At 46.3% G+C, this 15,000-nt stretch overlaps 1 protein-coding gene across 1 annotated transcript in view; it reads right to left on the minus strand.

Annotated features, from left to right (window-relative positions):
- Window positions 1–15,000, minus strand: part of b4galnt4a (beta-1,4-N-acetyl-galactosaminyl transferase 4a) — a 100,880-nt gene that overhangs the window by 49,254 nt on the left and 36,626 nt on the right. The window contains exons 3-5 of the mRNA XM_076299116.1: window positions 7,228–7,323; window positions 6,038–6,128; window positions 5,014–5,114 (exon numbers count right to left, since the gene is read on the minus strand). Coding sequence (XP_076155231.1) covers window positions 5,014–5,114; window positions 6,038–6,128; window positions 7,228–7,323 — 288 coding nt within the window. The remainder of the gene's footprint in view (window positions 1–5,013; window positions 5,115–6,037; window positions 6,129–7,227; window positions 7,324–15,000) is intronic.

Consider the following 15,000-nt stretch of genomic DNA (forward strand, 5'->3'; position numbering starts at 1 on the left):
GGAGGCGAGGCCGAGCCCTGCCGGACGAACAGGTAGCCAAAGCCACGGGCAGCTCCATGGAGTCTGCGCCTGGGTGTGTCTCCTCTCCCTGGCACAGGAGCTTTGAACAGAAACCCCATTTCCTGTCTCTGACGTGCAAGGCCAAGAGCAACGGAGTCGCGCAGCGAAGGAGCACAGGGCAGAGAGGCCCTCATTACAGCTGCCGGACCTCCGAAGGCTGCTGACCTACTGGGTCAGATTTTTTTTTTCATTCCCGCTTACTGTGCATAAGTCTTTCTTTTTTGCTTTTCTTTATATCTTCCTGTCTTTATTTATGAATGACTTGCTGTCTGTCTGTCTGTCTTTCTCTCTCTCTGTTGAAGCGATGGTTCGGAGTAATTTCACCCTAGGGTCCTTTGCAGGAAAGTCCTGGCAGGAAGCGATTACCTCAAAGTTTTTTGGTATATCCAGTTTTTAATATTTTTTTCCCGAAGTGTTTACAACTTAGTGTTAACTAATAATTGTTGCAAACTGCTACTACAAACAAAATATTACTGCATTCCTGGATCTACATCCTTATGCATGCTTCCTGCCAGGACTTTAACAGGCTTTTCCCAAATCACGGAAGTAACGTTGACACAGCGGTAGATAGTAGCAGATAGTAGCATCCATCAGGCAAGTGTTATTTAAATAAACTCCTGGTGTACTTACAAACTTTTCAATGCCTCGTAAGTAAAGTAAAGAACATAGTTGTACTACTGTAGAAGTTTCATACCATTCAGGGCATTATTAGTGGGGTAATTTACGAGATACTACTGTAAGTTGGTTCCATTACGTGAGTGAGTGAGTGAGTGAGTGAGTGAGTTGGTGGGTGGGTGAGTGAGTGAGTGAGTGAGTGAGTGAGTGAGTGAGTGAGTGAGTGGGTGAGTGAGGGGGTGAGTGAGTGAGTGGGTGAGTGAGTGAGTGAGTGAGTGAGTGGGTGAGTGAGTGAGTGAGTGAGTGAGTGGATGGTGATGGAGCCTCCAGAGCAGCAGTAACACTCGTCCCTCTCCCATCAGTGTGATCCTAGTCTCAATGCAGACACACACATTCACAAAGACACACACACACACACACACACACACACACACACACACACACACACACACACACACACACAGACAACATACACAGATGCACCCACACACAGACACAGACAAATACAAAGACACAAACATACACATACACACACATACACACACACACACACACACACACACACACACACACACACACACACACACACACACACACACACACACACACACATAGACACACACAAATGCAAACTCACACACAAATGCACAGAGATCCATGGCAAACAGCAGGGACCAGCTTAATGAATGCCTGCAGCTGACAGGGGAGCAGGAACACTCAAGCATGAACACCCAGACAGATGGAAAGGAAGGCAGACAGACAGACACACTGGTAGAAATAGTGGTAGAAACAATGTCAAAATGACAAAGGAACTACAGATATACAGGAAGACAAGCAGGTTGACAGGCAGGCAGATATAAAATCATGGGCACATATACAAGAATAGAAAGAGATAGAAAGACAGGCAAAAAAAACATAAAGAGATAATGAGGCAGACAGACAGACAGACAGACAGACAGACAGACAGACAGACATGCTTGCAAACACACAAAAATCTGAAAGGCAGAGAGACAGAAATACATATATTTTGAGAAATAAAGTATCTCTCTCTCTCTCTCTCTCTCTCTCTTTATCAAACCGGTAGACTGAGAGATGGGCAGACAGATCGATAGACAGAAAGACAGACAGATAGATAAGTAGACAGACAGACAGACATACACCACCTCCTCATCCTCTTCGCTGCAGCTTTGTCCTGCTCGGAGGGCACTGGACGTTCCCAAAGAGCGGATTACCTTGAGAAAACTCATTTCAGCTCGCCCGTGACCCTCAATCCTCCCCAAATGAAAAAAAGGTCAGACAGAGACGAACAAGCACCGCTCCTGAGCCTCGGAACCATTACCTACTGGCCTTTTATTTATTTCCTTTCACCTTCATCTACTTTCTCTCTCTCCGTCTCTCTCTCTCTCTCTCTCTCTCCTCCCATCCCATTTCTCGTTCTCCTTCTGCGGCCGTGTCTGCCCGACGGCTGAGCGTCTCAGACTGCATTGAGTGAGGAGTGTGTGTGAATGGTAAAGACTGTAAGGGAGGGAGGTGGGGGGGGGGGCAGTCATGCTATTTTAAACCTTGAGGACAGGAGAGCTCACCAGGTCCTTGCTCTTCATTTCACTGTGTCTAATGACTCCGTTTTAGTGAAAGACCACACACACACACACACACACACACACACATACATGTACATTCACAAAGACACAGGCAGACACACACGCAGATGCACCCACACACACACAGACAGACAAAGACACACACACACACACACATTCACAAAGACACAGACAGACACACACGCAGATGCACCCACACACACACAGACAGACAAAGACACACACACACACACACACACACACATTCACAAAGACACAGACAGACACACACGCAGATGCACCGACACACACACAGACAGACAAAGACACACACACACACACACACACACACACACACACACACACACACACACACACACACACACACATACACACACACACACACACACACACACACAGACCCAGTTTAGGCCTCAAAAGATTTTCAGTAGCTCTAGAGATGTGTGGTATACTGTGTGTGTGTGTGTGTGTGTGTGTGTGTGTGTGTATGTGTGTGTGTGTGTGTGTGTTTGTGTGTGTGTGTGTTGTGTGTCTGTGAGTGTGTGCTTCTTTGGATGTGTGGCTGCATAGCCAGCAGGAAATCACTTCCAGTTCTGGACAGGTGGCCATTATTCAGTGAGACAAAAAGGCGTCTTGGCAAGTCACGCTATCAATTGATCACACCTCAGTCTTGGGGTATCAAGTCCTCCACAGGCACAGTTTGTGTGTGCGTGCGTGTGTGCGTGTGTAGAGCAGGTACCTCTAGCCAGACGTAATCGATACCCCCGCCCCTCACCCACACACACACACTTGGACACATACGCACACACACTCACTCACTCACACACTTGTCTCAGACACACAGACAGGGTTCACAGGATTCTGTGGGGGCAGCTAATTGTGCCGCTGAAATCCAGCTCTCTCGCTTATCGTCCACTTCCCGCCCCGCTCGTGCCAGAGGGCTTAGGGATCGCCACGGGAAATGTATTTTGTGATGAGCTGTTGGCCATGGCCAGTGATTAAACCCATATCCCCTACTATTAGCCAGAGAAGAGAAGGAGCAGGAAGGAAAAAGGAGGAAGAGGAGGAGGAGGATGAGGAAGAGGAGGAGGAGGAGGTCCAAGCCTCCCCCACCTTCCCCGAGTACGCAGTGTGACAATCCATCCCCTGAGGCTTCCCCCCCTGTGGTCACCATGGAGACACAGTCATAATGGTAACCGCAAGCTCCGGGGGCGGATGGCAGAGGAGGTGATGAAGATGACACCTCGTCATCATCTTCCCGCTCGGCTATGGCAGAGCTTTTCAATTAATGTGACAGGCCACAATGTTAAACTCATGCTGCTTCGCAAAGATATTGGCTTTGATCCGAGTAGGGGACCTCAGTTAAGCTTTTAGTGAACTTAAATATAGCTGCACTACTGGGGATTTGGCCCCATGTGTGTATAATAAATTGTTATGTACTGTAATAGTTAATTGCATACTGCAGACTCCATAGATCCATACTTAGGCTGCATATAAATTATTACATTAATAAATGACACGTGTTGATTGTATTCCCAGGTTATGGCACTGACTGAGAGGTGTCCCCATAGATATGTAAGGGATAATGGACTTAATGTTGGTCTGTTCACAGAAATTAATGCACGGTCGCCAGTCGTTAGTTATATCTCTCCCGTTGTCAAGCGGGCGTATCCCAAGATTCTGATGAACTTTAGCATTAAAAAATCGCTATTTTACCAAGCCTGCTTTCATCCATCTAGCTAAAAGCCACCTCCGTCATATGCTACAATGTTGCTATGTTCTGAACGTCTGCATTTTACAGCTCAGATGCGACATGACGGTTCATATAAACTTCACAACGAGTTTGGCGAATTAATATACAAGTGTGATACGGCCAAAAAAATGGATCTAGCCTACTTCATAGGTGTGCAAATAACATACGGTTAATGGTCGTTCTAAATTACGTAGGACAATGGGAAATTCAACCAAGCAGTGGAATAAATGGAGCTATGGGTGTCCCTATCTAGAGACAAGCCTCTGAGTGGAAAGACATTCCCACTGTGAGGTCCTGCAGCGGTCCTCCACAGAAGTGTCACAGAGGGGGTCTGTCCACTCCTTCTGTACCCCTGCGCCCTGCTGCAGTAGCAGCCCAGTCCGATCCTGTGTGATGACATTCTGATCCAGTGCACGTAAGTGAAACCCTGTTCCTGCTGCCAGGATTAGGAGGAAAGAAGGACAACAAAAAAAAAAGCGAGACGATAAAAAAAGGATCTCGACTTCGTTGACTTTTCTCCTGGGATGATGCACGCAGCAGCACTAAGCTGGTGTAAGTGCATTATCCACTCAGAAACGCAAACAAAAAACAAATAAATTGGACGCGGTTGCCAACAGCAGCAGCTGTGCAGGGCCTGCTATAGCCGCCCTCACGGAGACCGTACGAGGGAGGCTTGTGGATTTGGAGTGTCTACGCATGTGGACAAGCGTGGCCAGTCAGAGGTAACGTTAATAAAAGGAAACGCTAAGGATAATGGGTAGAGGTTAGGTCTGTGGGAGATATCACAGAGGTGTGGCGGGAACGACTGAGTCTGTCGGTTAAAATAAACGCATGGTGTGGTGTGGCAATGACACACCACAAGTTCCACCCTGCCCGTAATGAAAACCACATTCTGCCCCATGCTTCAAGAATGTTCTGCTGTTCTTTAAGTGGGCCTGATGTCATAGTTGGTGTTCATGACTGGGCGTGGTGGTCGACACTTACCCGGCCCACGTACACAAGCAGCCGGGCGTTCAGCGGACTCTCGTCTGAACTCAGCCAGAACTCGGAGTTATCGTCGGAGGCCACAGCAAACTGGAAGTCCCCTGCAGGAGCAAAATATAATAAAAAGAAAATCATAAGAGAGAGAGCGTGAGAGAAACAGAAAGAGAGAGAGAGAGAGAGAGAGACCATGAATGTCAATACTAAATACAATAGTGTATGGAATACCACTATGAAAAACAACACCACATATTCGTATACTTTAGTGCAGTTCCTATAAAAATACTGCAAATACTCTTTGTGCTGTCAGTATAAATATTTTCTATTTGAAAGGCTGTTAACAACTGTAACAGGTATGGAAGCTATGGAAACCACAGTAGCACATAAATGTAGCATGGTAGTGTGATGTTTGGGGTCTTAAGAGACTAGGAGAGACAAGAGGAGCAGGAGGTGAAGTGTGTGAGAGTGTGTTGACGTGGAGCAGGAGGTGAAGTTACAGCCTCTCTCTCTCCCATCCTGAAGTGTGATGTCTATATCGGACTGTCTGCCAAAGCCCTGGCTCCACGTCTATTTATACCCATGAGCTTACTCAGATACACACACTCACACACACACACACACACACACACACATCCTTCTTTAGCATACTGTGAATCTACACACGTCTTTATTCGATCTAAACTAAAACGGTGTTAGAGCTACCGGCTAATACAACATGTGAGCCTTCTCCAAACAATTACGTGGTTCATTCTTCAATCCATGCAAAGGCTTTCTGTGTATGAAGGCCATCAGAAAGCCCACAGCCCAGACACACACACACACACACACACACACACACACACACACACATACTGTACAGACACACACACACACACACAAACACACAGTGAAGGTAATGGAATCATTGGAGGTAGTTACCCAATCTAAAGTGATATTATAACACCTAAAGCTAATTACCATTTCAGTTAAGTGGTGTGTGTGTGAATGTGTGTGCCTGTAATAATTGGCCAACTCGGGGAGCTCTCACCATCTCTGTAGGGGTGAATGTAGCCAAATATCCTCAGGCCGTAGTTCTTCCACTTGGGGGCCACGGCCAGCTTCTTCACCGTCGTTCTTGTCTGTGCATACACACACACACACACACACCAAGGTGACTCACCAGACACTTCCACAGCACACAATCAGGCCCCATTACAGGGCAGATCACCCACAGTGGCAGGCCAAGCCAGCTGAGTATTATCCTTATCTACTGTTTACCACAGTGGGATTGAGAGGTGCTGAGCCCTGACCACACCTAGATTCTCTAGCGCACAGGTTTCATCTCTCTCTCTCTCTCTCTCTCTCTCTCTCTCTCTCTCTCTCTCCTTCTTTCTCTCTCTCTCCATCTCTCTCTCTCTCTTCTTTTTCTCTCTCACTTTCTCTCTCCATCTTTCTCTCTCTCCATCTCTCACTCTCTCTCCATCTTTCTCTCTCTCTCTCCCTCTCTCTCTCTCCCCCTAGCTGAGAAACCATGAGGAAAGAGCTGAACTGAGGAGAAATGTGTTTGTTGGTGCGGAGAGAGTCTGTGCGGGGCTGGTATGACTTCTGGAACATTCTCAGATGGGCTGGAAGTGTTTGTCGAGCTTGAGCGGCCACACGGTGACAAACCAAACACAAAGAGAAATCCGTATAGAGTATAAATACTCTTTTGATCCCGTGAGGGAAATTTGGTCTCTGCATTTAACCCAATCCGTGAATTAGTGAAACACACACAGCACACAGTGAGGTGAAGCACACACTAATCCCGGCACAGTGAGCTGCCTGCTTCAACGGCGGCGCTCGGGGAGCAGTGAGGGGTTAGGTGCTTTGCTCAAGGGCACTTCAGCCACGGCCCACTGGTCGGGGCTCAAACCAGCAACCCTCGGGTTACAAGTCCAGAATGCTAACCAGTGGGCCACGGCTGCCCCTAAGTTTCACACTTGTGAATTATTTGTACTGTGTGTTGAGCTGAGGGAAGCTAGTGAGACTGACAATGACTCAGCAAAGTGTAATGTAGAGTGTGAGATGTCACAGTCTCCGTGTGTGTGTGTGTGTGTGTGTGTGTGTGTGTGTGTGTGTGCTGAATGGTATGTGTGTGTGAGAGAGAGTGAGTGAGAGAGAGAGAGAGAGAGAGAATGTTTGTTTGTGTGTGTTTGTGTGTGCATGTGTGTGTGTGTGTGTGTGTGTGTGTGTACATACATGCGGATAGAGGGGGAAGTGCAGGTTCTTCCTCAGCTGAGCCACAGACGATCCACACCAGTCCTCAAACACGTGAAGGTTGGCTTGGCCTTTAAACTGCACCCCCGAAGGGAGGGAGAGGAGAGACAGACAGACAGAGAGAGACAGAAAGGGGGATGAGAACAAGAATACTTTTAGAACAGCTTTTAATTCAGTATCACACCATGTCCTAATAGGATCTGAGCGAGCAACTGTCTTGTATGTCTGTCTACACTGAATCCGTTAAATATGCCCTTCTATTGCGACATATTTCTCCTTCAAAATAGCAGAGCAATAAAAAATAGAAAGGGAACGTCCGACAAACATTCTAAAATGTTGCGCTGCCACAAGTCTGCACGCACACACATGCACATGCACACGCACTCACTCACACACACACACACACACACACACACACACACTCACACACACTCACACACACACACACAGACATACATACACACACACACACACACACACACACACACACAGGCACACACACACACACGCACACACACAGTTTATAGGATAGTATCTGCAGCCAAAAGGAATTATGCCAAAGCACTCTGAAAATCTATATTCACTTTCCTAGCTTGTTAACTACTAAAGCCTATAACTATTACACACACACACACACACACACACACACACACACACACACACACACACACACACACACCATCAACCCATTCTGACACCAGACTATACACAGCACATACACATTTCTGAAATTCCAGCTTTTGTCGGTATATCATGTAAAACACCTCACCTGCCTCAATCACACACCTGCACACACCACAACCACAACATTTTTGAATTTGAAGAGAAGCCACATTTAGACATTAAAAAAGACAACAGAAAACAGACTAAAGCTCATATACAATGGATTTAAATGCAGACACCTCTCTCATCTCAGCACCCCACAAAGAAAAGAAGCCCAAACAGTGCGGTTGTGTTGTGTGGCAGTATTGATATCACTTGGGCAGGGAGAGCAGGGCAGGGGAGGCTTCTGGATAATGGGGCTTCGTACAGGGACAAGTGACATGATGCGGTGACCTTGCTGGGAAACAGACTGGAAATCTGCTACCCATCAGTGCTTCTGCTCAGCCTTCCCCAAACACACACGCACACATACGCACACGGACACACACACGCACACACACACACATACACACACGCACATACATATACATATACACACATATACACACTCAGACACACACACACACAGTCACACACACACACACACACACACACACAATCCCACCCAGAGTGGCTTGATTTGCTGGCACAGAGAGCAAACACAGCAGCAAACATTGGCAAACAAGGCACTACGTCTCAGCCCTGAAGGTTAGAGCGACACACAGAAACATTTCAGGCCCAGTGCACAGCAGCCCCTCTCGGACTTCCCCTTGCACTCCGGCCCCAGGCTGCTGATAGGCCCGCATCACCTCCAATTAGCCTCAGCTAGTGTCTCGCTAAGGGCCACGGCCATTCTCTCAGCTGTGGCCCTAATGTCACTTAAAGAGCAGTTTATGAATAAGGCATGGCTGTCTGTTCTAATTGGACGTGCTGTCTGCATGGCCAGAGGGCTGGGCTGTCGCCGGGGTATTGACTGGTCTTGGCTGGGAAAGTTCTCTTGGTGCCATTGATTCATGGAGATCAGAGGCTTGTCTTAGGGTGTGTGTGTGTGTGTGTGTGTGTGCTGCTACCACTGCTTGCTGCTTTGACTGAAGCGAAGGCCTGAAGACATACCTTTTACGAAGACAGCCGAAGCGATTCTATCCACATCCCCTAGCTTTCTCTCTCTCTCTCTCACTCTCTCTCTCTCTCTCTCTCTCTCTCTCTGCCATGTTCATGTGCTCATTTCTCTCCTCCTCTGTGTCCTCAGTCCATCTCTCTCTCTCTCTCTCTCTCTCTCTCTCTGCCATGTTCATGTGCTCATTTCTCTCCTCCTCTGTGTCCTCAGTCCATCTATCTCTCTCTCTCTCTCTCTCTCTGCCATGTTCATGTGCTCATTTCTCTCCTCCTCTGTGTCCTCAGTCCATCTCTCTCTCTCTCTCTCTCTCTCTCTCTCTCTCTCTCTCTCTCTCTCTGCCATGTTCATGTGCTCATTTCTCTCCTCCTCTGTGTCCTCAGTCCATCTCTCTCTCTCTCTCTCTCTCTCTGCCATGTTCATGTGCTCATTTCTCTCCTCCTCTGTGTCCTCATCTCTCTCTCTCTCTCTCTCTCTCTCTCTCTCTCTCTCTCTCTCTCTCTCTCTCTCTCTGTCGCCTCCATCTCCATAGCCGTCTCTATTTCACTATTTCCTATTTCCATTTCCTTTCTCAATTTCCCATTTCAAACTCACACCCCAGTGCCCCCACACACCACACACCCACCCACACACACACACACACACACACACACACACACACACACACACACACACACACACACACACACACACACACACACACACACACACACAGTCTGTAAATAAGCAGCATAGTGTCTGGACGGTGAGCCATTCCAAGTCTATTTCAGTGCTGTCTTTAACATGTCACATCACTGTGTGTGTGTGTGTGTGTGTGTGTGTGTGTGTGTGTGTGTGTGTGTGTGTGTGTGTGTGTGTGTGTGTGTGTGTGTGTGTGTGTGTGTGTGTGTGTGTGTGTGTGTGTGTGTGCGTGCGTCAGGGGAAATCAACAATGCCTACTCATACCTACACACCCTACATGTATATACCTACACAGTGGCAGACAGCACAAACACTCTCTCTCTTTTACACACACACACACACACACACACACACACACACACACACACACACACACACACACACACATATACATACACACACAAAAATCTAAGAGCCATGAAAATAGTGAAACTAACACCACTGGGAGAGCTTTAGTCATCTAATCAAAGTCAGTGTTACATAAAAAAAAAAAAAAAACTGGCTCATCAGCAGACCATGCTTTCTTGATGTTTTATTCATCACACAACAACAACACAGTCCATCTCTCAAACTGTGCATCCAAGTGTTTAGCCACATAAACCCTTTCAATCCCTGATCATTTTAATCACAAGTGACCGGGTCAGGTCTCCAGGGTGCTGTCCTCACCCAGCACGTCTGCTCCGCATCGCGGCCACGCCACGCATCACCATTAGACACATCCTACCCTCTCAACGATATACATCGCAACCACTACCGTCCTGCCAATCTGGGTCAGTAAGATTATCTAGGCCTGGCTTTGGACATCTATATATAAACGCTGTCAAACGCCTTGGATAGACTTTAATGTTTCTTGTTTTTTTTCTTTCTCCGTTTCTTGTTTTTTTTGTCTTTCTCTGGACTATGTATTATAGTTTTATAAATATATATTTAAGTAGCAGCACTTCTGATGGCTTGGATTTATATTTTGTTTTGACATAGGGCCTCTTTGACAGATAAGCCACTACTGCTTACTCTCTTTTGATTATTTATTTTCTTGCGTCTTTCCCCATTTTCTTTCTTTCTTTTTTTTTTTTTTTCTTGGTGTTTTTTCCCCGCTGCCTTTACATTCGCGCCTTCTCCAGCTCCCGTGTGCAGCTATTCTTTTCATCTCTCTCCATCTCTCCATCTCTCTCCATCTCTCCATCTCTCGCTCCCCATTCTGCTGGACTAGTTCACAGCGGCTAACTAATCTACTAAAAGCTTTGCCGAGAGCCGGCGGGAGCCTTCTGGATGTGTCTGTGTGAGTTTGTGTGTGTGTGTGTGTGTGTGGGTGTGTGTGAGTGTGTGTGTGTGTGTGTGTGTGTGTGTGTGTGTGTGTGTGTGTGAGTGTGAGTGTGTGAGTGTGTGTGTGTGTGTGTGTGTGTGTGTGTGTGTGAGTGTGTGTGAGTGAGTGTGTGTGTGTGTTTTGAAAACCTACCCCCCCCCCCCCTCTATTCTACCATTTCTTACCACCTCCAGGCTAGGCTGCGCTGTTTAAAGCGGCTGCTGCATCTGTGTGAAGTGTGTAGCTTTCAAGAGCCGGGCACAGACCTGGTCTCAGTGGGACTGCGCTAGGGACACTGATTTTTTGTTCATTAGAGTCTGTTCGCCTGAAGCCTTACCCAGGAGACGGCTGTGGCTCCATGAACTCGCCTGGTCAGTCCCCACCACCTCCCCCACCTCCACCACCGGGTGCCGGGGGGCCAGGCGGCAGGCTGCTAAGACCTGGTGCCAACCACTGGTTCTCCAGCCTGAACGGCCACGCTACCACGCTGCCAAGCTACCACGCTGCCATGCTGCCACGATTGCTCGCTGCCACACTGCCACACTGCCACGCTGCCACGCTGCGGGGACTTCAGTCATGTCTGAGGGACCACTGGGCTCTGCATTCTCACTCCGTTTTTTTTTTTTCATTTTCTCGCTCTCTCTCCCGCTCCCTCTCTCTCTCTCTTTCCTTCTCTCTCTGTTTCATCCCTCTCCCCTGCAGGCTCTCTCTCTCATCCCCCTCTCTCTATCACCCCATCCCACCCTTCCACCCCCATCTCTCATCCTGCCCTCTCATCCCTCTCTCTCTCTCTCTCTATCCCTCTCATCCCTCTCTCCTGCCGTCAGCATCACCCAGGCGTGGGCTCGGCAGGCAGCATCTGCTGCGCTCCCCTCCACCTGTAACTCCTCCAGCGCTGCTGTCAGACCCCCAGCCCTTCCCATCAGGCCCTGGGAGCTGTCAGAGACACAGCCAGAGACAGAGCCAGCGTCTCAGACAGAGCCCTGCTCCAGCAGAGAGCGAGAGAGAGAGAGAGAGAGAGAAAAAAAAACACTCAGCCTTATTACCGCTCATCGCACACATCATCTTCTATCAGTTAACCAGGGTTTACGCAATTTGGGTCTAATACAAGCAAACTATCTGGTTAACACTTCTCTGAGATCTGCCTTGGAACAAGCACAGAGAGCAGAGCTGGCACCGATAGAAGCCAGGCAGCTTGTTACTAGAGATGTCCGATAATATCAGCCAACCGATATTATAGGCCCGATATTAGCATAAAAATGTAATATCTGTTAATATCGTTATCGGATTTTTTTTGCCTTAAAACCGATAACATAATGCTTGCGTTACACACAAATAGTGCCTATGCGCTCCTGAAGCGTTTACCGGCGCACAGATGATGACCTCATCAATCTGCGTCTTGAAGCATACAAACAAGCGTGGATGGCTGCAGTAACAAACTTGCTCGTGGCCGTAGTAGCCCCTTGCGTTGGCCGTGACGCCCCTTTGAAAATCAGAGGTTTACAGGCCACGGTGGCCTTGGTGCCCCCTTCTTTAAATATTCTGCTTTGCGTCCTACTAATAGCGATATATATTTGGCCTATGGCCTATGGCCAAATTACGCAGTGGAAAAAGTGACAGCGCAAGAAAGAAAGTGCGTCCAAATTAACCCATCCTACTCATCACACAGACATCACAAGTATCACACGAAAGAGCTTTTTCTCAGCTTTTAATCGATGTTAGCCGCTAATTGCTGTGGTGAACGGTTCGCGAGAAAAGTAAATAATATCATTCAATTTAATCATAAATTCTACCGAAGGTTTTGCGTCCATCTCCCTACCCATTCATCTCGGTGGAATACTTCAGAACCCTTCGTTTAACACATGACAAACCATATATCAGAATAATCAGCAGACCTTACCGAACAGAAAGGTGTAAAGCAGTCCCCTGTACAGTTAGCCGTTCCAGACTAATCCCGTTTTGAATTTGCAGTAAATTTCAACATACATGGATGTCTCCAAATTTGGGATTTAAGTTTTACACTGTGTTTAAATTGTTCCACATTATTTCATAACGGGCCAAATACAAAACAAATATTACAAATATCGCCTAGATATTGGTAAATCAGAGGACAGCTGACTATAAGAGTTTGTGAAAGTAGCCTTCATGATCACAAAATGCTAAGCATGCATCTAGGCTATTTGAGTTTCTTAAAGCTGAGCTGTGCTTAAATTGTTCAATACATGATTTCATAACAGGCCAAATATAAAATAAATGTTAAATATAGCCTAGATATCTGTATATGAGGAAGGACGGGTTTAGAGTGAGGGTCTGTCTTGTCTGTAAAAACAGACACCCGTGACTCATATTTGTGCATTCATTCAATTAAGGTGATTGAGTTTTAGTTAAAGAAACAGTTAATGAAGCATCCTACAAATGCAGGCTCATTTAACACAGAAAAAGGGTAGCCTGTCATACACTATGCCTGTTATTTTAGTTGGCTTTACATTCTGCTATGTTGCACATAGTTGTTCAGGTACAATGTTTTATCATTTGTGAAGAAGTCAAATTTGCCCTATTTGTTGTGGGCATTGTCAAGATTATCTCAAGGAGAGTGTAATCCAAACTGTTGTTTGAGACAATTTAAAAAAAAAAAATAAACATGGCACTTTTTCCCTAAATTAAGTTGAAGTATTTTTCTTATTTTGCACAGACAATGTTAACATTTGGAAAGCCTTGTTGCATTCAAGAATGCATCCAGTGGGGCATCACAATAACATTAAGCATGTTGTGTTAATTCCATAACAGGAGATATGTGATGTTACCTAAATTAGTTTTGAGGAAAAATAACCCACATATCGACATCGGTATCGGCTGATATCGGAATCGAAATTTGAGAGTTGGACAATATCGGCATATCGGATATCGGCAAAAAAGCCAATATCGGACATCCCTACATGTTACCTGATGTAGTTTGGCAAAGTGTTTGGATGCTGTTTTATTTTAGTGGGGGTTCCGTTAGACAACTGCATAGATAGAGTATAACCAGAGAGAAACGAATTACGTTGCTCTATTTTGTTAGTAATCAAGGATCTTTGGTATAACCCTACAGTACCTAGACATACCTGCATCATGCAGCTTATTCACAATGCACTTCATTTGACCATCAAAATGAACTCCTGTTAAAACCAGCAGACTGTTGCGTTGACATGACCAGGTAATTATGTGTCAATAGATGATAAATAATGGAAACTAATAACTAAATACCTATGAGGCAAGTCTTGGAAAATGGGGGATTCAATATATGTCTCAATCTACTTCATTTAATGCATTTAGTGAATATGACATACAGCCTGTTATTAGATATGTAATAGATCAGTTTGTCTTCTAATGTATAAGTTAACATGAGGAAATAACTCAGTGCTGAAACAGCATAATATACGTACTGTAATTACAACTAATGACTGAAAGCCTGCTGGGATGTTGTGTGCTCGTTTGTACTCATGGAAAATATGTGGAGAGATTTTTTAATGTATGTCCCAATGTAGTTAATGTAATGCATTTAGTTAATGATACATGTGGTAGTCCCAATAATAACTCTTTTTTTCTCATTAAAGCTGTGGTTAAAATTCTCTTCCATGTTCAGCGATGCATTATTTAAAGTTCATTAAGTTTAGTTCAGTTTATAGATTACTTCACATAGAGATTGCACACACACCAACCCCCCTGGCTAATGCAATCTCTCCAGCCAGAGCCTGAGGCAAAAGCTGCCCCTCTTTGAACTCCGCTCTCTGGCGTGGAGCCCGAAGAGCAGTAGCAAACTGGGCTTCCGACCGACAGGCCGGCCAAACCCCACTTTAGGTCAGCCTCTCGTCCGCCTTCACTCTGGACGTTCTAGTGCAACGCGATGTCTACAGGGATATGAGATTTTACTGCCGTCTGGGTTTGTTCTGCAGGGCTTGGTGTCAGCGTAGAATAACCTCCTTCTCACTGATCCAGTGCAGGCGTTTGCTACAGCGTTTTCTCGGATAGATTT

The sequence above is a fragment of the Alosa pseudoharengus genome, unplaced genomic scaffold (genome assembly GCF_046254945.1).
Source record: "Alosa pseudoharengus isolate Yale_2024_CS ecotype anadromous, Long Island Sound unplaced genomic scaffold, YU_APseudo_1.1 YU_APseudo_1.1_scf_10, whole genome shotgun sequence".
NCBI classification, from domain to species: Eukaryota; Metazoa; Chordata; class Actinopteri; order Clupeiformes; family Clupeidae; genus Alosa; species Alosa pseudoharengus.